Raw genomic sequence first — 23,392 nt, 5'->3', positions numbered from 1 at the left:
GCTCAGTACTAGGTCCTTTGTTTTTTGTGGTATATATCAATGATTTAAACTTGCACGTAGGGGGTATGATTAAGAAGTTTGCAGATGATATTAAAATAAGCTGTGTGGTTGATAACGAAGAAGAAAGCTGTAGACTGCGGGAAGATATCACTGAATTGGTCAGGTGAGCAGAACAGTGTCAAATGGAATTCAATCCGAAGACGTGTGAGGTAATGCATTTGGGGAGGGCTAACAAGGCAAGGGAATACACATTAAATGGTAGGACACTGGGAAGTATAGAGAAACAAAGAGACCTTGGAGTGCATGTCCACAGATCTCTGAAGGTAACAGGACAGGTAGATAAGATGGTTAAGAAGGAATATGGAATGCTTGCCTTTATTAGCCTAGGCATAGAGTACAAGAGCTGGGAAGTTATGTCTGAACTGTATAAAACACTAATTAGGCCACAGCTAGAGTACTGCGTACAGTTCTGGTCACATTACAGGAAAGATGTGATTACACTATGAGGAAAGATTGGATAGGCTGGCTTTGTTTTCTTTGGAACAGAGGAGGCTGAGGGGAGACCTTATTGAGATGTATAAAATTATGAGGGGCCGAGATCATCATAGGTGGTCCCTCATATCGCGGATGACTTGCTTGCATGCCAAAAAGGGATGAGTTTGCAGGTGTTTCAATGAAGGACCTAATATTCCAGTCCCGAACTACATGTTGAAGGGTGGAAGATGCCTGTGCGTGGATTCTTTAAATGTGTGACGGCCGTTGCACACCAGCCGCAATACAGGCTTGACAGAGCTAGGTCTTGGTCCAGTGGCATGGATTAACCAAGGCAACTGAAGACCAGCTCTGCTGCACGGACCTAGTGCGCACACATATTGCAGTGTGGGCTGGCCTCTTCTGGGCCCCGTAACGCACACCTCTCCTGGGCCCTGATCACGTCGCTCTACAATCTCTCGCCGCTCCTTCGCCCCGACCTCGCCACTCCTGTTGTACCTGCCCATGCCTGAATCAGCAACCTGGACCTTGGTGACGTCCAATCCAGTTGCCCTCTTTCACAGCCGTCGCCCTACTGAACCGGTTCATGTTGTGCCTTGAAGTGGTATGCTCCACGCTGCTCCTTCGAAGGCCCCGACCTGCTGATGGTCCTTGCCGGTCGGGGCTGCCGCGCCGTATCGAGCTCCATGCTGCTCCTTTGAAGGACCTGACCTGCGGATGGTCCTTGCAGGTCGGGGCCATCGTGCCGAATGCCGGGTTGGCCTCCATGCCGCTCCTTTGAAGGCCCCAACCTGCTGATGGAGCTGATGGATGGGTCGAGATAGAGTGGATAGAAAGAACCTACTTCCCTTAGCAGAAGGGTCAACAACTAGGGGGCATAGATTTAAAGCAATTGGTAGGAGGTTTAGAGGGGATTTGAGGGGAAATGTCTATGGAGGTCTGGAACTCACTGCCTGAAAGGGTGGTAGAGGCAGAAACCCTCACCACATTTAAAAAGTACTTGGATGTGCACTTGAAGTGCTGTAACCTACAGGGCTACGGACCAAGAGCTGGATAGTGGGATTAGGCTGGATAGCTCTTACTCAGTCAGCTCGAACACAATGGGTCAAAATGGCCTTCTTCCGCGCTGCAAATTTCTATGATACTCCAGTTGAGGACGAACTAGTGTTTTTCAAAGGTTCAACATAACTTCCTTGCTTTTGTACTCTATGTCTCTATTTATGAAGCTCAGGAACTCGTATGCTTTTTTTAAACCACTTTTCCAACCTGCCCTACTGCCTTCAATGATTTGTGCACATATACCCCCAAGTCTCTTTGTTCATGCACCCCCTTTAGGATTGCATTCTTTAGTTTATATTGTCTTGCCTCATTCTTCCTACCAAAATGCATCACTTCACACTTTTCTGCATTAAATTTCATTTGCCAATAACTCATAATTAATGGTAAGTTATAGATGTTCTTTCACAAAGAAGTTTAATTATTGGTAAAATATTCTTAATGTCTAATGATTTCAATAATAATTGATAAAATATTCAATTAGAAAATCAGTTTGTGCAACTATAGCTTAAACAGAGATATTTTAAATCTAAATAGAATAAAAACTCAAGTTTTAATTTAAAAGTTAAAATAATTATATTTGTATATCCAATTTAAGAGAAATATTCAAAGTTAATCACGGGTATTGTAGATTTTCTAGATGAACACCTACTTTTTTGCATTAGCATACGCAGATAAGCTAAGATCCACATCCACTAATATTGGTTTGTTTTTCTGTAACACTTTCTTTTGGTGCTTATTTTTGTTCTTTTTCTTCTTGCCTTTTGTTTGTTCATTTTCAGCATCTTCATCCAGATCTACATCTGGTTGATCTTCATCATCAGTTACATATGGGTTTCTAAACAGAGAACAGAATTAAAATAACTGACATAGACCATCAAGTAATCCATATCCCAGAGCATCCCACTTTCGGGTCCTTGAAAAATATGGGGCAGGGGAAGACAGAAATAGCAATAATGTAGGAAGAAAAATCCAAGATAGAGTCTATTTAATAGAACTTTGAAAACATTTTTTATTAATAAGAATGCAAGAACAGTCAAGGGTAAGAAAAGGCCATTCAGTGCATCAAAGCTCATCTCAATAATCAGCTAATTTTAAATTAACTTCTGACCATTTAAAAATTGAATAATATGGAAGATGAGGTGAGGTGAGGTGAGATTATCTCCCGGTTTGATTGGCACAGTCCTGATCAGCTGTTGTATAAAAGCAGAATGTGCTTGACACAGCAGAAACAGACCGTACAGGAGCTAAAATCAAAGCAGTCCCTTTACAGGTCTCCTTTTGCCCTGCAACTACCTTAAAGCTGGGCAGCTGAAGCACCTCTGCCTAGCAAAGGCAAGAGCCTCATGAATTTATCATGTGTTGGGGTCCTACCGTGGCCTACTGGGCACAGAATCTGCTGTGGAGGCTTTACTCAGTTGAGGCTATCAGCCCCAAAGCATACCCTCTGAGTGCTCCTCCAGGTGGGCAGCTCACCAACTCCATTTAAAATAGGCCCAGCCTTTTAAAATGGACAGTGCCTCCCAATGACAGGAGTTAAAATTCCCCTTATGACATTCATCTGTTAGCCACTGGCTATTTAAAAGGGCATGACTATCTAGCAACCTGCCTTTGCAGGAATAATGATTGGGTTAGTAAACAGGACAGCAAATATAGTCAATGCTATTGACAGAACTTTCTTTTAAAATCTAAAATAACAACACTCTTGCTTTCATTTTAAATTGTCATAATTACAGAATATGAAAGCTGTCAATAAAGATGATTATAACATTTTCAGTATGTTTCCATTATCACTGCAATAAATATGAACAAAATAAACATAACTATCCTACTACAAAAATAACAGGATATCATAAGATTTGGGCAGAACAATGGCAGAAAAATTTACAGCAGACAAGTACAACATACTGCATAAAGGAAGGAAAAATAAGCAACACACATACTTCATAAATAGTGCTGAAATAGCTGAAAAGAATATTAGCAGACTCAATGCTAAACACATCCAATCAACAAAGCCAACAGAATGTTGAACCATACAAAGCCAAAACAATAGAAGTCAGAGGAATTCATGATTAAAGTGCGCAGTGCTGTGTATGATCAGACCACACACTGAATGCTGCATCCAGTTCTGGTCACCAAGATACAATGGAGATATTTATGTGGCGGAGGCAGTGCAGAGAAGAGCCGTAAGGCTGATCCCTAGTGTCATGGGTCTGAGTTATGAAGAAATACTGGCGAAACATGGGCCTTTCAGCCTGGAAAGGAGGCATCTGAGAGGTGACCTTATACCGTTATACAAGATAGCTACGGAAATAGACCCAATGGTCTTTTCTTGTCTTGGGTACATAATAGAAGTTATATTAAGCACTTAGATAGTTAATGTACTCCCCAATACTTAACCTTATGATGGTGTAAACTGGGATATCACAACATGTTTATAAAGTATTAGCTGATCTATCTCTGGGTCTGACACCACCTTTAAAGCTTTGGTAATTAGAAATTAGTCACTTTACTCAATAGTGTACTGACTCCTTGCTGTGGTTGGTTGGTTTGTGTAACTGCTGATATACTTTGGACTGGGTAATGTAAAATGCCTCAAAGATCAGTTACATTTTAAGTATTTACAAACTCAGACGTATATGGTAGGAATCCGATTCAGGACAAAGATTCATTTGATTCCTGTTAATGGGTTTAGACTGAATATTAGAAGTTCCAAGAGTATATTTCATGTATACAGGTATGTTCTACAATCTACACATCTATCTTAAACAACCTTTGCACCAAAATACACAATTCAGAATCCTATTAGTCTATTCAACAAGTTATTTATAAAATTGCAACAAAACCAAAGGGTTGTGATGGCACCATAAACCATCAAGAGGGATTTACATGGATCATTGACCCCAAAGATTAAGGTCCATGTAACAATATGCTATTATCAGTTATTTTGTGCATATGGAAGTTTCAAGGTCTCTTCTGCTCCATTCCGATTTAATTAAGACTCATCAGAAAATAATTTGCAAGAAAATGCCATACTTTACATTTTAAATTTGAAATGTTCGATGCTATAGTCATGCATTTATATATTTACTTCAAATGTCCCTCAAAAATAATTTTGCAAAAAATTTGCAAGAAGCTCAAACATTCGGCTAGATTTTGGCCGATTTTGCGTCTGGGTTTTCGCCACGGTTTGACCCTCCACGGCGAAAACTCGGTCGGCAAGATTCTCGGCCCCCTCTTTGGAGCGGCGTTTCCACGTACCGCAGGGGAGAGGAGTGCCGACGTGAAACGTCATGGATTGCATTACTGTCGCACTTTCACCTCTTTCGGGACCCATACACCGCGCCCACTAAACCAACAGGGTCAAATCTGTCGGTACAGCCATTCCAGCAGCGGTAAGTATGAAGACCTGCAAAAAGGTAAGTTAAAGTTTTTATTTTTAAAATTATTTTGCAGCAATTTAGTGGGGTTAAGTGTTTTTTGAATGTTTTTTTTGCAATTTTTCTTTGTTTTTCTCCCCCTCCCAAGGCCTCTCTCACAGCGTTACCGGCCCTGGACTAATGTTGCCGAAACTCGCAGTTTGTGCCGCGAATCCACGTGCAACGCCGATTTTACCGCAGAAGTAAAAGCCGAAAGTTAGGCCTGAAAACGGTAGCGCAGAAAATGGGAATTTTGGCGTAAAATTACTGTTTTCGTAAAAACCTGAAAATCCAGCCCTTTGTCTTCACTTATATATAAATATTAATAATGTTGGTTTATGTCATCACTAAAATACTATCAGAGCGCAAAGGGAGTCATTCACCTTGGGAATTTAAGCACCCAGATTCACATCAGCAAGTATTTATTGTACTATTGGCCCCAAATTTCCCCAGCCGCTTAGAGCGACGTAGTTAAATGTGGTGCGGCGACTTCCTGGAGGGGAAAAAAGCACCAAAAATTTACCTTTGAATTTGTCCGCTCCCTCGTTGTCCGGATCCATTGGCGTGGCGCTGCAGAGCCTGGGGAGGGGACGGAGCTTCGGCCGGGCTTGCTCAGCATGGCTTGGGCCCATGACCGTTTGAGCGTGCACACATGCGCAATGGGCGGTTCAGCTTGCGCGCATGCGCAGTGCAACAGGAAGCTTGGCAATCGGCCAATTAAAGGGAGAGAGTCCTCAGAATCATTGGTTATGGAGCATATATAAAGGTGAGGTCTGAATACTGATTTTTGTGTGGCTGAGGGAGTGGAAAGGAGTGCTGAATAGATGTAAGAGAGGTGTAAGTGTGATTTTTGAACATGACCTGCATTTGAGTCCAATAGACGAATGGCGCAAGAGCGTGCAAGACGACCCAAGAATTTCCTCCATGAGGAAGTGGAGAAATTAGTGACTGTAATTGAGGAGAAATGGCTGGAGCTGGATATCAGCAAGAGTGGTCCGACAAAGGTCGCCCCCAAGGAAATGAGAAAAAGATGGAACCTCGTTGCAGAAGAATTCTCCTCTGGGGTCAACACCACAAGATCTGGAAGCCAGTGCAAGAAGAAATGGCAGGACGTTGGTCAAGTAGTGAGTGTAAGTAACATCTTCATCTTTAAATTGCAATGGAAAATGTGACCATCTCTGTGTCCCACCCATCAGAAGCGCACCATGTCTGACAATTAATATTTTCATCTTTGCAGAAGAAATTAGCCCACAAGAGGGAGAACTAGAACAGGAGGAGGTCCATCAAATCTGCACCAACTGACACCTCTCACCGGCAGAAAAAGAATCAGCTCTGCACAAGCTGGACCCACACGCGAGGGTGAGGGTGAGTCATTAAAATGCATAGTGGCCCTTCAAATCAACCGGCTGACTGGCCTGCAACGCGTGAGACTACTCATGCCACCCATCCTGCCCCCTTCTGTGCTGCTAACCATTTGACTGTTCTGTTGTCTTTTGCAGAAGACGACACTCCTCAAGATCCTGAGGATCCTGATGTGTACGCTCCAGACCAAGGCGGGTGGGGGGAGGAGGGGTCCATGGAAATGTGTGCTCGGGAGAATGCTGACTGTGATATGGATCAGGACATAGCACACAACATCACACTGCCAGAACCCTCCATGAGCTCCTCGGCAACATTCCATGGGTTCACATCTTCTGAGGTCGCGGGTCTGAGTGGCAGTCGGGAAATGCATCTTGGAACACCCAGTCCCCCACCGTCCCAGCCTGCGCATCACAGTGGAGGGGTGCTACTAGGCAGACCCACGGCGAGGGGAAGGAGAAGCCGACCAGTCTCTCCTGAGAGGCAACCCTCAGCAGAGGTTAATCAGGTTGTTTCATAGGGTGAGGAGACCAATGCCCTCACAAGATCACCCGTGGCGACCGTCAGTGGGGTGCGTGATGAGGTCGGGTGAAATCTCTGCACGAAGACGGGAAGTGAGGGCAGGCATTTCAGTGGGTGTGCAGACGATGCCACTCCCACTTCACTCCACGCACCAGCCAGACCCAAGCCAGGCCCCTGAGCCCCCAACCCGCACCCCCTACCACCATCACCGACCCTATGAGGAAGTGCACTTTCCCCAAGATGTGGGTGAGGGATGGGTGCAGACTTTCTTTCCTGTCGTTGAAGTGCACAGTAAAATTTACACTAAAAGATATTTTACATCAAAACTGAATCATCCTCCATTAGGACCATGCAACATTTAGGGTCAACTTTAAAAAGTAAAAATCCTTCACCCTTACAGTCATGCATGCCTGCTGCCCCTAGCCCTGGTGGGAAGGTTAGCCGGTGCGTTCTGCAGTCGGCAAGGTAGGACTGCTCTATTTTCAGTAACTGATTTATCATTAATTGATTTGTGAAGATGTTGTAATGTTGTGAAGGTCTTTAGTGCTCTGGAATCCTCTAACTACACCCCACCCCCCCCCCCCCCCCCCCCCCGCGCAATCATATCTCTGGCTACCTGCGCTGATGTCTTAAATGTAGGTAAGGTTTTTCTGTGCCTACAAAAGTGGCCACATACACTGGCCTAAGTTAGTTAGGAGTAACTTTCAGCTGGCCAAATTTGCTTCTATGGCCAGAAGAGGCATAAGTGGCTTGTCACACCCTCGTTTGGAGAGAACAAACTAAACTAGAAAAAAAAACTGACTTACATTGGAGCAAGTTAAATGGGGAAATTTGCGATTTTTAAGTTACTCCAAAAAAAAAATGGGTTAACTCTTGGGGAAATTTGGGCCCAGAATCTCCCAATTTACCATGAATTAGAGTTAGACAAATGGGAGGGGATAAAAATATCTACTTTTTGAGAATTGCAAACTGATTAATTTTTGTGCTAGTTTCTCTGGGATCAAGTTTCAGCCGGAGTTGCTCCTATTTTTTTTTGAGCAAATAGTTTAGAATGGAGCATCTTAGAAATTGCAATTCTCGGCATTTAGTTTGCTCCAGTTGTAGAGAGTTAGAATAGTTCCATTTTCGAAAAGATTTTTTTTTTCTAAAAGGAGGGGGTGTCTAGCCACTTACGCCTGTTTTGCTAGTTTAAGCAGCAAAAACTTACTCCAAACTAACGTAGAATGAAGTGTAGATTTTTATACGCTCAGAAAAACCTTGCCTACACTTAGAATTCAGCTGCGCCTAGGGCCTGCAACGTTCCAACAGCGGGGAGAATACAGAGGTAAGTTTTAGTCCTGGTTTTGTTCTAAACAGTCGGCGCAGCTCACGGAGTTGCACCGTTCTAAGTGTGGGGGCAAACTTGGGCCCCATGTGTTGTAATCCTTCTTCAATATACAGTACATCTTCAATTATATTTCTTGGATTAAGAGCTTACATTGATAAAAATAAAAAGCTTACTTCAGCAACATTGTGATATGATTGGTGCTCAGCTTCAATTCTTTAATGGAACAAGCTACAGGGTCTTCTTGTTCCTGTGCTTCCTTTACAATGCTTCCAATTTCTGTCCAGTCAATCTGATTAGCTAAAGCACTGCGTATCACTCCAATAGCTTTATCAACAATGGTCAGATTGATCTCAATTAGCTCCCCCTTCACCTTATCATATTCCTATTGAACAGAGAAATATACACAAAATTATTTATATATTTACAACAACACGCATATATATATTTATAATATATAGGAGCATGGTCAAAGAAGTGGGTTTTTAAGGAGTGTCTTAAAGGAGGAGGAGAGTTAAAGGGGTAAAGTGAAGGAATTCCAGAACATGGAGGCTAGGCAGAGTTTGGAGCCGGGGGGGGGGGGGGGCGGAAGTGGTCAAGGCCATGAAAGGTTGGAAACACTAAGAATTTTAAATTTGAGGCATGGGGAAATAGGAGCCAAAGTAGGTCAGTGAGGACAGAGGTAATGATAAACAGGACTTGGTGTGTGATAAGATACAAGCAGCGGAGTTTTGGATGAGCCTCAGTTAATGGAGGACAAGGGCAGTCAAGAAAGCATTGGAATAGCCGAGTCTGAACATAACAAAAGCATACGTCAAGGTTTCAGCAGTAGATGGCCTGAGGTAGGAGCAGAGGCATGTGATATTATGGAGATGGAAGTCGATGGTTTTTGTGAAGACGACGACATGGGATCAGAAACTCAAACACTTTGTCTCCACTTACATATAAATATTAGTATTTTTCATAGCATAAACTATTAGAGTGCAAAGAAAGTTATTCATTTTGGGAATCTGAGCATTTAGATTTATATCATCAGGTGGCTTACCCTCTTGTGGCAGGTAGTGCATAATGAAGGAAGACTCAAATGGAGAAAAGAAGAAAGTAACTTCAAACAACTACACTGTAATCTATACAAAGGCAAAATATTGTGGATGCTGGAAATCTGTAATATAAACAGAAAATGCTGGAAATACTCAGCAGGTCAGGCAGCATCTGTGGAGAGGGAAACAGCTAATGTTTTAGATAGATGACCTTTCCTTAGAACTGAAAAATGTTACAGATGTAACCGATATTCAGAAAATACAGAGGCAGGGAAAGTGGGGGGTGGTGGTGGGGGAGAGGGGAGGATAGAATGAAAGGGAAGATCTGTGATAGGGTGGAAGGCAGTGATTAAATGACAAAAGTGATGATGGTGCAATACAAAAGGAGGTGGTAATAGGACAAGTAAAGAAACAAAAGATGGGTTTAGAAAAGCTGAAAATTACAAAAGCAGAATCACTACCAGCATCTGCTGTCTGAAAAAAAATCAGAGCAGTGGTTATGATCAGAAATTGGTGAACTCAATGTTGAGTCCGGAAGGCTGTAAAGTACCTAATCAAAAGAGGAGATGCTGTTCCTCAAGCTTCGGTTGGGCTTCATTTATAACTTTAAATGATATAGTGGTTTAACATGACAAATGATCCAAACTGCTTCACATCTGAGAAGAGAGATTTGGGATTTGTCAACATACACGTGGAAACTGATTCAAACAGGAAGAGGAGTGGGCCAAGTATGAAAGCTAGGGATACTCTCAAGGTGACTGTGTGGAGAAGGAAGGTGTGCTATTGCTGGAGATATGCTGAATAGGTTGGGACATGTAGGAGTGAAAGCAAGTGAATCATGGAAGTGAACCACCAATGAGACGGTGGAAGAGGATGGAGTGGTTAATTGTATTGAATGCCAGAGAAAGTTTGAGAAGAACACGGTTGCATAATGTATCATGGTTACAATCTCAGAGAATATCGGTGGTAACTTCGACCAACTTGGTCTCAATGCTATGGAAGGGCAGACGCCAGACTGAAGGGGTACAGGCATGGAATTATGAGAGGTGTGAACACCAATCTAGGTGGCAACATCGCAATCAAAAACATTGAGGAGCAAAAGAAAGCTGGATATAATTGGGAGAGGACGGGGGGGCTAACCATAGGATTGTTGAGGAGGGAGTGACAATGGCTACTTTTAATGGGGAAGGAACTGGTGTCTGAGCAAAGTCATTAATAATGTCAGTGAGTACTGGAACAAAGAGAGGTGATTAAGTGGTTAGGAGTTAGGTGTGGAGGAGATCATTCTCATAGGAAAGAAAGCTTGAGAGGGGGAAATGGGAAGAGGGGTTGGAGATGGGGTAAGGGAAAGGCTACAGCTGATGCAGCCACATAGTTTGTCTCAATCCGCTCTTCAAATCAAAAAAAATAAGGAAGTTATGCATACAAAATAGCAATTATACATGTAGACAGTGCCGCTGAAGACTACTTTAACTGTATGAATGATTGACTAATATTCATACAAAGTTACCAACTTACCATTGTATTGTATATTGTTACAGGTGTAATAATTTTTTACCTGATTCGCTTGTAAGGCATCCAATCTTTTCTCGTGGTCTTTACGAACATTATCCAATTTCTTCAACGCTTGTTTTTCCTTGAAACATAGAAACATAGAAGTATAGAAAATAGGTGCAGAAGTAGGCCATTCAGCCCTTCGAACCTGCACCGCCATTCAATAAGATCATGGCTGATCATTCCCTCAGTACACCTTTCCTGCTTTCTCTCCATAACCCTTGATCCCTTTAGCCGTAAGGGCCATATCTAACTCCCTCTTGAATATATCCAATGAACTGGCATCAACAACTCTCTGCGGCAGGGAATTCCACAGGTTAACAACTCTCTGAGTGAAGAAGTTTCTCCTCAACTCAGTCCTAAATGGCCTACCCCTTATCCTAAGACTGCGACCCTTGATTCTGGACTTCCCCAACATCGGGAACATTCTTCCCGCATCTAACCTGTCCAGTCCCGTCAGAATCTTATACGTTTCTATGAGATCCCCTCTCATCTTTCTAAACTCCAGTGAATAAAGGCCCAGCTGATCCAGTCTCTCCTCATATGACAGTCCAGCCATCCCTGGAATCAGTCTGGCGAACCTTCCCTCAATAGCAAGAACATCCTTCCTCAGATTAGGAGACCAAACCTAAACACAATATTCCAGGTGAGGCCTCACCAAGGCCCTGTACAACTGCAGTAAGACCTCCCTGCTCCTATACTCAAATCCCCTAGCTATGAAGGCCAACATGCCATCTGCCTTCTTCACCGCCTGCTGTACCTGCATGCCAACTTTCAATGACTGATGAACCATGACACCCAGGTCTCGTTGCACCTCCCCTTTTCCTAATCAGTCGCCATTCAGATAATATTCTACCTTCGTGTTTTTGCCCCCAAAATGGATAACCTCACATTTATCCACATTATACTGCATCTGCCATGCCACTCACCTAACCTGTCCAAGTTATCCCGCAGCCTCAGGGCAGGGAGGGAGTGAGGGAGTGTGGGCCTCAGTACACCCAGGGGAGTGAGGGAGGGAGGGAGTGTGGGCCTCAGGACCCCCAGGGCAGGGAGGGAGGGAGGGAGTGTGGGCCTCAATAGCCCCAGGGCAGGGGGAGGGGGGGGGAAGGGAGTGTGAGCCTGAGCCTCAGTACCCCCAGGGCAGGGAGGGAGTGTGGGCCTCATGAAATATATGGCATTATGCACACCAAACATTTTGTCCACAGTGATTATTAATGGTGCATCCTTACACATGGAAAGTTTCAAAATATGTTCACCTCTTTTAAAAGTGTTTGTAAACAATATTGCCCCTTGGGACGCGAGGTCGGCGTGGGGATATGCCATCGAATACTTCTCGGTGTGAGAAGCAGTTGGTAGCTGGGGTGCCACCAGGGGAGGTGGTAGCCGCCATATTTTTTCTGTTGACCGATTTTTCAGTGGCGGCCGCTGGTTTGGCCCGGCTACCAACATGCAGACCGGCACCCGCTCTTGGTTGCCAGGCTGCTAGCCCGGCCGATGCCCTCCCTGGTGGCCCAGTGGGTGCAACTAAAAAGGCTCCAGGGTTCGCAGCGGCCCTCCCTTTAAAAGGGGAGGAACGCTGTTATGAGTCAGCACGACGCAGCACGTCTGCGTCACATTGACATCATCGGCGTGGCGTTGATGTGCTGAGTGCAGTGCTGAGCATCACGTCCCGCAAACACTCAGTTAGCGCAACAAATGTTTTTTTCACTCAGAGGCCAAATCCGCGCTAGCGTAAAAAAACCTATAATTCGAATTAACCACCCCAAACCCAGCGCGGGGCAATTTCGGCCCCCTAATGTTTGCAGAACCTTGGAATTACTGGTTGAGTCATGTTCTTTATTTTCTATTTAGTGAAACTGTTAAAATGTAATACTTAATCTTGTGTTGCATTAATACAATTATTGTGAATACATAGAAACATAGAAAATAGGTGCAGGAGTAGGCCATTCAGCCCTTCTAGCCTGCACCGCCATTCAATGAGTTCATGGCTGAACATGAAACTTCAGTACCCCCTTCCTGCTTTCTCGCCATAACCCTTGATCCCCCGAGTAGTAAGGACTTCATCGAACTCCCTTTTGAATATATTTAGTGAATTGGCCTCAACTACTTTCTGTGGTAGAGAATTCCACAGGTTCACCACTCTCTGGGTGAAGAAGTTTCTCCTCATCTCGGTCCTAAATGGCTTACCCCTTATCCTCAGACTGTGACCCCTGGTTCTGGACTTCCCCAACATTGGGAACATTCTTCCTGCATCTAACCTGTCTAAACCCGTCAGAATTTTAAACGTTTCTAGGAGGTCCCCTCTCATTCTTCTGAACTCCAGTGAATACAAGCCCAGTTGATCCAGTCTTTCTTGATAGGTCAGTCCCGCCATCCCGGGAATCAGTCTGGTGAATCTTCGCTGCACTCCCTCAATAGCAAGAATGTCCTTCCTCAAGTTAGGAGACCTAAACTGTACACAATACTCCAGGTGTGGCCTCACCAAGGCCCTGTACAACTGTAGCAACACCTCCCTGCCCCTGTATTCAAATCCCCTCGCTATGAAGGCCAACATGCCATTTGCTTTCTTAACCGCCTGCTGTACCTGCATGCTAACCTTCAATGACTGATGTACCATGACACCCAGGTCTCGTTGCACCTTCCCTTTTCCTAATCTGTCACCATTCAGATAATAGTCTGTCTCTCTGTTTTTACCACCAAAGTGGATAACCTCACATTTATCCACATTATACTTCATCTGCCATGCATTTGCCCACTCACCTAACCTATCCAAGTCACTCTGCAGCCTAATAGCATCCTCCTCGCAGCTCACACTGCCACCCAACTTAGTGTCATCCGCAAATTTGGAGATACTGCATTTAATCCCCTAGTCTAAATCATTAATGTACAATGTAAACAGCTGGGGCCCCAGCACAGAACCTTGCGGCACCCCACTAGTCACTGCCTGCCATTCTGAAAAGTACCCGTTTACTCCTACTCTTTGCTTCCTGTCTGACAACCAGTTCTCAATCCACGTCAGCACACTACCCCCAATCCCATGTGCTTTAACTTTGCACATTAATCTCTTGTGTGGGACCTTGTCGAAAGCCTTCTGAAAGTCCAAATATACCACATCAACTGGTTCTCCTTTGTCCACTTTACTGGAAACATCCTCAAAAAATTCCAGAAGATTTGTCAAGCATGATTTCCCTTTCACAAATCCATGCTGACTTGGACCTATCATGTCACCATTTTCCAGATGCACTGCTATGACATCCTTAATAATTGATTCCATCATTTTACCCACTACTGAGGTCAGGCTGACCGGTCTATAATTCCCTGTTTTCTCTCTCCCTCCTTTTTTAAAAAGTGGGGTTACATTGGCTACCCTCCACTCCATAGGAACTGATCCAGAGTCAATGGAATGTTGGAAAATGACTGTCAATGCATCCGCTATTTCCAAGGCCACCTCCTTAAGTACTCTGGGATGCAGTCCATCAGGCCCTGGGGATTTATCGGCCTTCAATCCCATCAATTTCCCCAACACAATTTCCCGACTAATAAAGATTTCCTTCAGTTCCCCCTCCTTACTAGACCCTCTGACCCCTTTTATATCCGGAAGGTTGTTTGTATCCTCCTTAGTGAATACCGAACCAAAGTACTTGTTCAATTGGTCTGCCATTTCTTTGTTCCCAGTTATGACTTCCCCTGATTCTGACTGCAGGGGACCTACGTTTGTCCAATACAGTCCAACGATTCTGATTTTTGAGCCAAAGATAAACTTTAGATATAAATAAGTGAAGTAACAGTCACTATACTTCGTAATGCATTATGTTCAAGAAAGTTTTAAGTAGGGCAAGCCACAATTTAATAAAACTTCCAATGATTTAAAATTGAATAATAAAACATTAGAACATTCTGGTCTATAATTCCATGGGTTCCCTCTCTCGCCATTCTTAAATAGCGGAGTGACATGCACCGTTTCCCAATCTAAAGGGACGTTTCCTGAAATCGAGAGAACTTTGGAAGTTTATAGTTAGGACATTTGCAATGTGCTCACCTACTTCCTTTAAAACCCTGGGATGGAAAGCATCTGATCCTGGAAATGTGTCACTCTTCAGTGCCATTACTTTCTTTATTACTGCTATTTACTTACGTTAATTTTATTGTGTCCCTGTCCCGGATTCAGTGTTAGTTTCCTTGGGATTTCTGGCATGCTATCCTCTTCCTCTACCGTAAATACTAACGCAAAATAATTGTTCAACATGTCCGCCATTTTCTTATTACCACTGACAATATCAGTTTTCAAGGAGCCAGCATTGCTCCTGGCCACCCTCTTTTTCCTAATATAATTGCAAAAATTCTGTGTGTTGATTTTGATATCCCTTGCAAGTTTATTTTCATACTCCCTTTTTGTAGGTCTATTTGTTCTGTCACCCTTTGCTGTTCTTTGTATCTTTCCCATTCACGAGGATGTGTTATTTTTTGCATTTTTGTTTGCTTCTTCTTTTAGTTTTATGCTGTCCCTTACCTCTTTAGTTGGCTGTTTTTTGGCAAGTAGAGCTATTGCCCCTCAGAGGTATAAACTGATTCTGTATCACATTAAATTATTTTTTGATCACCTCCCACTGATCATCTGTTGTTTTACCCATTAACAGATTTGCCCAATTTACTGTGGACAGTCTCCGTCTCATCCCGTTGAAGTCGGCCTTACCTAAATGCTATTTAGCAGCTGTGCAGCAGTCCTAACATTTAGCCTCACACGTATAAAAGTTGTTCCATAACATTAAAAAAACTTAAGCATAACTATCAGAAAAATGAAAATATTACTGAAACCTCAAGACATTTTTCATATAAACAAAATAATAATTTGCTCTTCCATTTTTGGATGAGATAATGTCACTGTACAAACAAAATACAGCAGAGAAATATAAGGGACAAATAAGAGCAGCTTCATATATATTTGATCAACAGTATGGTATTTTCCATGGTTTTTCATGCTTCATATGAAAATATTTAGTTTCCAGCATGTCTGCTTTCCAAAGCAGTCCAATCAGATGACGTTTGGTAACAAATCTGTTAAATGCCAGATTGATTACTTTTTTAATTTTAATTATAGATACATGGATTGATCCAGACATTTCTTAAATCCTTAGTTTTAATAGAATGCAATCTAACAAATTTGTTGAAAATGCAGTAAAACGGTTAGTGATGTGATAAATTAGTGCTGTGGTTTCTATTATCATACTTTCTAAGATGAAAATAGTTTCAAACAGTGGCAAAAAAAAGTGTTCCAGAATGCTGTGTTTACAGACAAATTGTCAGATACACAGTAGTTTCAGTGTATCCTTTTGGTAAGGAACCTCAAAGACTAATGAAAGTCTTTTCGCAAATCTGTTGAAATCTGATAAACAGTTTTTAGTTAAGAGTGATACAGAGACAGACAACTCTTTAGCTCTGGTAACTGTGTTTTTGCGTGTGAGCGGGGGAGGGTGAGATGAAGAGAGAACTTGAATAATACATTTAATAACTAAATTAGTATATTAAATTTTTCAGGGTTGTTTAAAGACAGATAAAACTTACCTGATGTAAAGCCTTTATGTCTATTTTCTGGCTTTCCAATTTTGAGTAAAACTCATCAACTGCCTAAACAAAAAATATATTTTTACAAAGTCAGTATAAAATATTAAATATGAACAACAAACAGTAGCATTTATGTTGCTGTGGTTCTATTGCATAGATATTGGACGCCCTCTAATTCCCCCTCCCAAAGTAGCTCTGACCAATATTGAATAAACTATTCAGCATAGAATGGATATCACACCCAAGATCAATCTTGTCTTCACCTGTCTCTACATGTGTACTTCCAATAGAAGTGGTTAGATAGTGATTATGAGCAGAAACTTTGCCCAATTTTCCTCTCCTTAACCCACGGGCACTGAAACCAACTGCAGTATCCCTATCAGCACCCTAGCTGACATAAACTAACTCAGTACAGACCAAGAATGAATGTAGGACCTTCCTTGTCTGTATGGATCAGCTATTCACTAATCTATTGTTGGAATAATATTTCTTATATGGCTTTTCTCACTACAAGTTTTATCACATAATTCTGCAAATGATTTTATTCCTATGTAACACATACACAAAAAATTTTAAACCTATAGTTTAAACTCAAATATAAACAAAGTATAAATTCTATTAATTTGCACTTCATCCTCAATGTTTAGATGGCAAGAGTCTTCCACTGAATATGATCGGCCATGATCATATTGAACGGCGGTGCAGGCTCGAAGGGCCAAATGGCCTGCTCTTGCACCTATTTTCTATGAATAGCAATATTTGCAGCATAAATTGAATCCATTGCATACTAGTATTAATGCTGTACCTCTAGTTCTTGACAACAATTAAAAATTTTTAAACCACAAATGGGAACAAAATGTTAATGATTGTTTTACAGCATTTCCTCGATCAAGCAAAGAGATTACTGCATTCAACTGTGACATAATTAATCTCCATGAAAGACTACATATAGAAGGGAAAACACAGCGTACATAAATCCAAGTTCTTTACTTTTCTGTTTCTTTATAAAAGGCTATAGAGGAGCAATTTGTTTTGAATTGAGAAATAACCTTAAACATATCAACAAGAAACTTTTACATACTTTTGGCTTTTATGTACACAATGCAAGAGCTCAATTTTCCTCTTTGCCGATTTTTGCCGCCAAGGAGGATTAACGGCTGATTTTTTTGTGCCCGATTGTGCCAAAAAAAAGTTGCAACTTCACTTGCCAAAGTAAAATTTAATTTTGGCACTGCAGTTCCCGAAGTTAAGCCTGGGGGATGTGCCTGCGCATCCAGAAAACTTCCTGGTCTGGATCAAGAGCTTTCGGATCGTTGCTGGATGTGGACATTTAAATTTTAGCTGAAAAAGATGGACCAAGAGTTTTCTAGCACAAGAAATAGAACCCTGCTGAGAACAAAGGGGGGACCAAGGTGTGTGTGTGCGAGGGGTGTGCGGGGAGTGCGTGTGCGTAAAATTCCCCCTGCGGGGTTAACGAACACCTCATGACTCTTCGCCTTACCCTATCCCGGAACCAATGCGCCAGAGTCATCAATGCGTACGCCCCAACACTTGATGCAACGGATGAGGCTAAAGAGGGTTTTTATTCCAACCTTGAGACAGCCCTGTCCCGCGCCCCCACGGGCGACAAATTGATCCTCCGAGCTGACTTTAATGCCAGGGTCGGCAAAGACACAGCCCTCTGGGGAGGCGTGATTGGCAGAGAGGGGACAGGGAAAGTCAACTCCAGCGTTACCCTACTCCTGACAAAATGTTTCATCACCAACACCCTGTTTCGCCAGAGGGACAAATACAAGGCATCGTGGCAACACCCTCGTTCCAAACGCTGGCACCTGCTCGTCCGAGCCAGGGATCGCAAGGATGTGCGCATCGCCCGTGCCATGACAGGAGCCGACGACTGCTGGACGGACCATCACCTAATCCAATCCATCATCAATATAAACATAGCCCCAGAACTGAGGAGACAGCAGAAGCAGTGCCGCAAAAAAGTTAATGCTGGGGTACTTAAAGACCCAGCTAAGAGAGCCCTAAATAGCCAGCGCATCACAGCTAATCTGGCGTGCCTTGATGACCCTGAGATACTGAATGCTCACAGTGCTTGGTCTGCCCTCCAGGTTTCCTTAACCAGTGTCTGTGAAGAGACACTTGGTTACTCAACCAGAAAACACCAGGACTGGTTTGATGAAAATGATGAGGAGATCCAAGAACGAATAGATCGTAAGCGCAGAGCATTTCTGACCCTCAAGCAACAACCCAACTCAAAGCAACGTTACAGACGGCTCAAGGCTGAGGTCCAACAAAAAACCAGGGACCCAAAGAACAGGTGGTGGATGGAGAAAGCACAGGAGATACAACAACTGGCCGACAGCCACGATGAGGATTCTTCATTGCAGTCAAGGCCACCTACGGTCCAGGATAGTCGATGTATTCACTGAGGCACATTAAAGCATGGGCCTTACGCTTAACATCCATAAGACAAAGGTCCTCCATCACTGTCCTCGCCGCACAGCACTGTCTCCCAGTCATCAAGATCCACGGCGCAGCCCTTGACAAAGTGGATCACTTCCCCTACCTCGGGAGCCTTTTATCAACAAAGGCAGACATTGATGTAGAGATTCAACATTGCCTCCAGTGCGCCAATGCAGCCTTTGGCCGCCTGAGGAAAAGAGTGTTCGAAGACCAGGCCCTCAAATCTACCACCAAGCTCATGATCTACAGGGCTGTAGTAATACCTGCCCTCCTGTATGGATCAGAAGCATGGACAATGTACAGAAGACACCTCAAGTCGCTGGAGATATATCACCAACGATGTCTCTGCAAGATCCTGCAAATCCCCTGGGAGGACAGGCGCACCAACATCAATGCCCTCGCCCAGACTAACATCCCCAGTATTGAAGAACTGACCACACTCGATCAACTTCGCTGGGCAGGCCACATCGTTCGCATGCCAGACACGAGGCTCCCTAAGCAATTGCTCTATGCAGAGCTCCTTCATGGCAAACGAGCCAAAGGTGGGCAGCAGAAACGTTACAAGGATACTCTCAAAGCCTCCCTGGTAAAGTGTGACATCATCACTGACACCTGGGAGTCTCTGGTCAAAGACCGCCCTAGGTGGAGAAAGTGCATCCGGGAGGGCGTTGAGTTCTTCGAATCTCAACACCGCGAGCAGGCTGCGGAAGGAGCGTGCGGCAAATCAGTCCCACCCCTTCTTCCCCCGACTAATGTCTGTCCCACCTGTGACAGGGACTGTGGTTCTCACATTGGACTGTTCAGCCACCAAAGGACTCACTTTAGGAGTGGAAGCAAGTCTTCCTCGTTTCCGAGGGACTGCCTATGATGATGATTTTCATCTTTGCAGAGGAAGGTTTCACAGATCAACCTGAAATACAGGAGGCATAAGATAGCTCATGGGAATGAGTGGGGAGAGCACTGAGCTAACGAGATCGCTCCTGGACACAATGGGTGGGGTGAGGGGATGCCGGGACAGATGGATGAGGGAGGGAGGGAGGGGATGTCGGGACAGATGAGGAAGGGAGGGAGGGAGGGAGGGAGGGGCTATCAGGACAGATGAGGCAGGGAGGAGATGCCGGAGATGAGGGAGGGAATGTTAGAGGTAGCTGCTGTAGTATCAACTGCTGCCACTCAGATTTCAATCCCCAGACCAACCTCAGGTACTGTGCCGTGGGTTGAGCCACAGGCTGAAAACGAGTCCGAAGAGGAATCCGGGCCTTCCACAATGCCGTCTGCTATGTCTGTCCCTGTCCAACCCTACTAACAACAAATGCGCCGTCGCGCAGAAAACAGAAGAGATCTTGGGGTCGGGGGGGGAGGAAGCAGAAATCTGTGACAACGGACACGGGTAGGGGCAGAGGCAACAACTGGGGCAAGAGGGGCGCACAGCGCTAAGGTCTTTGAATAAGGAGGAGGAGAGATGGCTGCAGCTGGAGTTTGTTTGTTTGTTGCTGCTACTTGTTGTTTTCTTGATTGAAAAGTTTTAAGTTGGATACAAATTTTTTTACTAAAGTTAAGTACAACTGTACCAACCTAATTTTTAAAAATTTAACCAGAATCCTGTACATTATTTTTTTGAATTAAAGCAACATAAACAAACACACCATTACATACATTATTATGTAGATTATTTTTTCACACTAACAGGTGCAAAGAATCAACACTGTCAGGCCATTTAGCCTTCAGGTAGCAAAGTGATCACGGATTAGCCACTGACGCAAGTCTCTAGCTATGGCTATAGATGCATGAGGCCGCCTCCTCCGCCGTCATCCTGCAGGTTGAGGTGGTGGCATTGGTTCATCCTCCTCCTTCTGCTGCTGGTCCTCCTCCTCCTCCTCCTCCTCATTGTCAGCCTCCTCGTCTTCCTTCTCCCCTCAGGAGGATCTTCAATGTCCAGTACCTGTCCCCTCATGATGGCCAAGTTGTGAAGCATGCAGCACACGACAGTGAACTGACCAATGTGGTGAGGGGCGTATAGCAGGTAACCTCCAGAGTGGTCCAGGCATTGGAAATGCTGTTTCAGTATGCCAACTGTCCATTCTATGATGCTCCGTGTCGTTATGTGCGACACGTTGTACCGACGCTCTGGTTCAGTGCGGGGATCGTGTGGGGGGTGGGGGGGGGGGGGGGGAGGGGGTCATAAGCCAAGTGGTGAGCTCGTATCCTTTGTCCCCGAGCAACCAGCTGTGTCCATCTGGCAGCTCCTGAAACATCACAGATATAGCGCTCTCACGTAAGATGAAAGCATTATGGATGCTACCTGGATCTTTGGCATCCACTGCCATGATCCAATGTATATCATCGCAGATGAGCTGGACGTTTAGGGAGTGGAACCCTGTCCTTTTGCGATAAACCTCAGTTGTCCAAAGGTGCTCTCAAGGTGATGTGTGTACAGTCAATCGCACCTTGTATCTTATGGAAGCCAGAAATTCTGGAGAACCCCACAGCCCTGTCTCGCATTGACTGCATAGTCATAGGAAAATTGATGAACTGGTTCCTTTTGGCATACAGTGCAGCAGTCACCTGTGGAATGCAGCAATGTGCGGCGTGCTGCGAGATACAGCATATGTCCCCAGTTGATACCTCAAAATGAGCCAGAAGCATAGAAGACAAGTGACCTTCACTTCCACAGGTAGGGCAGTCCTCCTGCCACTTCTTGGCGTGAGTCTGGGGCCCAGATAAGGCGAGGGCCCAGGGGCAGCACAGGCCAGCCCATACTGCGATGTGCGTGCGCGTTCGGTCTGTACAGCAGAGCTGGTCTCCAGTTCGTCTTGGGTAATCCTTGCCACTGGACCAAGACCTAGTTCTGTCAAGCCCGTGTGGTGGCTGGTGTGGTTAAAAAAAATCCAAGCACAGGCATCTTCCACCCTCCAAGATGTTGTTCGGGATCTGGAATATCAGGTCCTGCATTGAAACCTGTGAACTCATCCCTTTTTGGCGTGGAAGCAAGTCATCCTCGCTTCGAGGGACTGCCTATGATAATGATGATGATCTTGGCTGTATGTCTGTCCTGATTAGCTGGCAGATCTCGGTGATGATCCCCTTTCTGAATCGCAGCCTGCGAATGCAGTCTGCCTCACTCAGGTGTAGGTATGAGCACCTCTCCCTCTAGTTTTAATCAGGGTATGGCATCCTCCCAATCAATCCCTGAACTATCTGGTTTCTCCAATGTTGGCGTCGCATTATTCGTCGCCTCTGCATGGCATGCATGCAAAACAACCTTATGACATGAGACATAGTCAGAATAGCACCCATAATTATTATTGTTGTTGTTGTTATTATTGTTATTGTGAGACAGTACTTACTGAAGCATTCACACCTTTGTTGGGTGACGCTCTAGTAGAATGGACCACACCCTGGTCTGCGCAACACTAGGCTCTGCCTCTATGGAGATGCGACGCACAATGATTTATGGCACTTTAATAATAACTTTGGACGAAATGTGTCTATTTGCTGCTGTGCACGAAACTGTAATGCTGTCTCCGATGCTCACCGGGCTCGAGGCACAGGTCGGAGTGCCAGCCGGCAGGATCGCTCCCTTGGCCGGCCAGAAACACAGGAGATCGGCACTCAGCTTGGAAAAAAGCCCGGGGGGGTGGAATCCAAGCACCAAGCTCCTGTGCTTGTGTCCGGCCGAGGGAGCAATCCTCCAACCCGTACCTGGATTGTATGGTGGGGTGGTGCCTTCTCACATAACATTCTCATTCTCACAATCTAAACATTATGCGGAAAAAATTACATTTCTAACATTCTGTGGGAAAAATTAAATTTCTAACATTCTGTGGGAAAAATCAGCTTTCCAAGTTATTTTCCGAATTCCCTCTGCAAAAATCATCATGAATGTGTGTTTTAAATTGTCTTCTTCCCTCGCTCCAAAAACTCAGCGCCGATTTTTTTAAGTTAACTTAGGGTTTTACTGATTGGTACTTAAGGCCATTCTGCGCCGTCCTTAAAAAAAATTGGTGTTGGTGAAAATCGGTTAAAGCGTCAAAAAAGGCCAAAAACAGCACGGAAATCAGTTTTCACCCAGACCTGCAACAAAAAATTTGCCGTACAAAAAATTCGGCACTGACAGTCGCCGCTGGCATACAAACTTTGAGGAAAGTTGGAAATTCATGATTGCTCCCAAAAAATCAGCGGACGCCAAAAAAACAGGGTCCAATGGTGGTGAAAGTTGAGCCTCAAGAATGTGAGCTGGACATTCCCAACAAAAAAGGTAATTGATAAAAAATTGTTTAGTCTCTTTGGTGTATGCAACCGAATACAAAAATCCCAGGTAAATAATCCCCCTTTAAAGACAGAAATGCTATTCAGTTACTGATGTTTTTGCCTACATTTTTTGCTACAAAAAAAATTCAGTTACTGAAAACCCAATCCATGTCAAAACAGTATACCAGTACGAACACCAAAACAGAAATAAGAATACTCCTAAATTACAGCCAACATCATACAATGAGTGTACTCTTAAGATACTGCACTGTTCACGGGAAGCCTTGTTCGCAAGCAGTTCAAATCGGAAATTCATGCACATTCTATATACGAGTGTTACAGCA

At 44.1% G+C, this 23,392-nt stretch overlaps 1 protein-coding gene across 1 annotated transcript in view; it reads right to left on the bottom strand.

Annotated features, from left to right (window-relative positions):
• The window catches only part of LOC139263382 (ribosome quality control complex subunit NEMF), a 136,326-nt gene that overhangs the window by 61,262 nt on the left and 51,672 nt on the right, over window positions 1–23,392 (bottom strand). Inside the window, exons 11-14 of the mRNA XM_070879389.1 lie at window positions 16,329–16,391; window positions 10,771–10,848; window positions 8,349–8,557; window positions 2,201–2,386 (exon numbers count right to left, since the gene is read on the bottom strand). Of these exons, the coding sequence (XP_070735490.1) occupies window positions 2,201–2,386; window positions 8,349–8,557; window positions 10,771–10,848; window positions 16,329–16,391 (536 nt within the window). The remainder of the gene's footprint in view (window positions 1–2,200; window positions 2,387–8,348; window positions 8,558–10,770; window positions 10,849–16,328; window positions 16,392–23,392) is intronic.

This window comes from Pristiophorus japonicus, chromosome 4 (genome assembly GCF_044704955.1).
Source record: "Pristiophorus japonicus isolate sPriJap1 chromosome 4, sPriJap1.hap1, whole genome shotgun sequence".
Taxonomy (NCBI): domain Eukaryota; kingdom Metazoa; phylum Chordata; class Chondrichthyes; family Pristiophoridae; genus Pristiophorus; species Pristiophorus japonicus.
The sequence above is the reverse complement of the archived record's forward strand: the minus strand, read 5'-3'. Positions and strand labels throughout refer to the sequence as shown.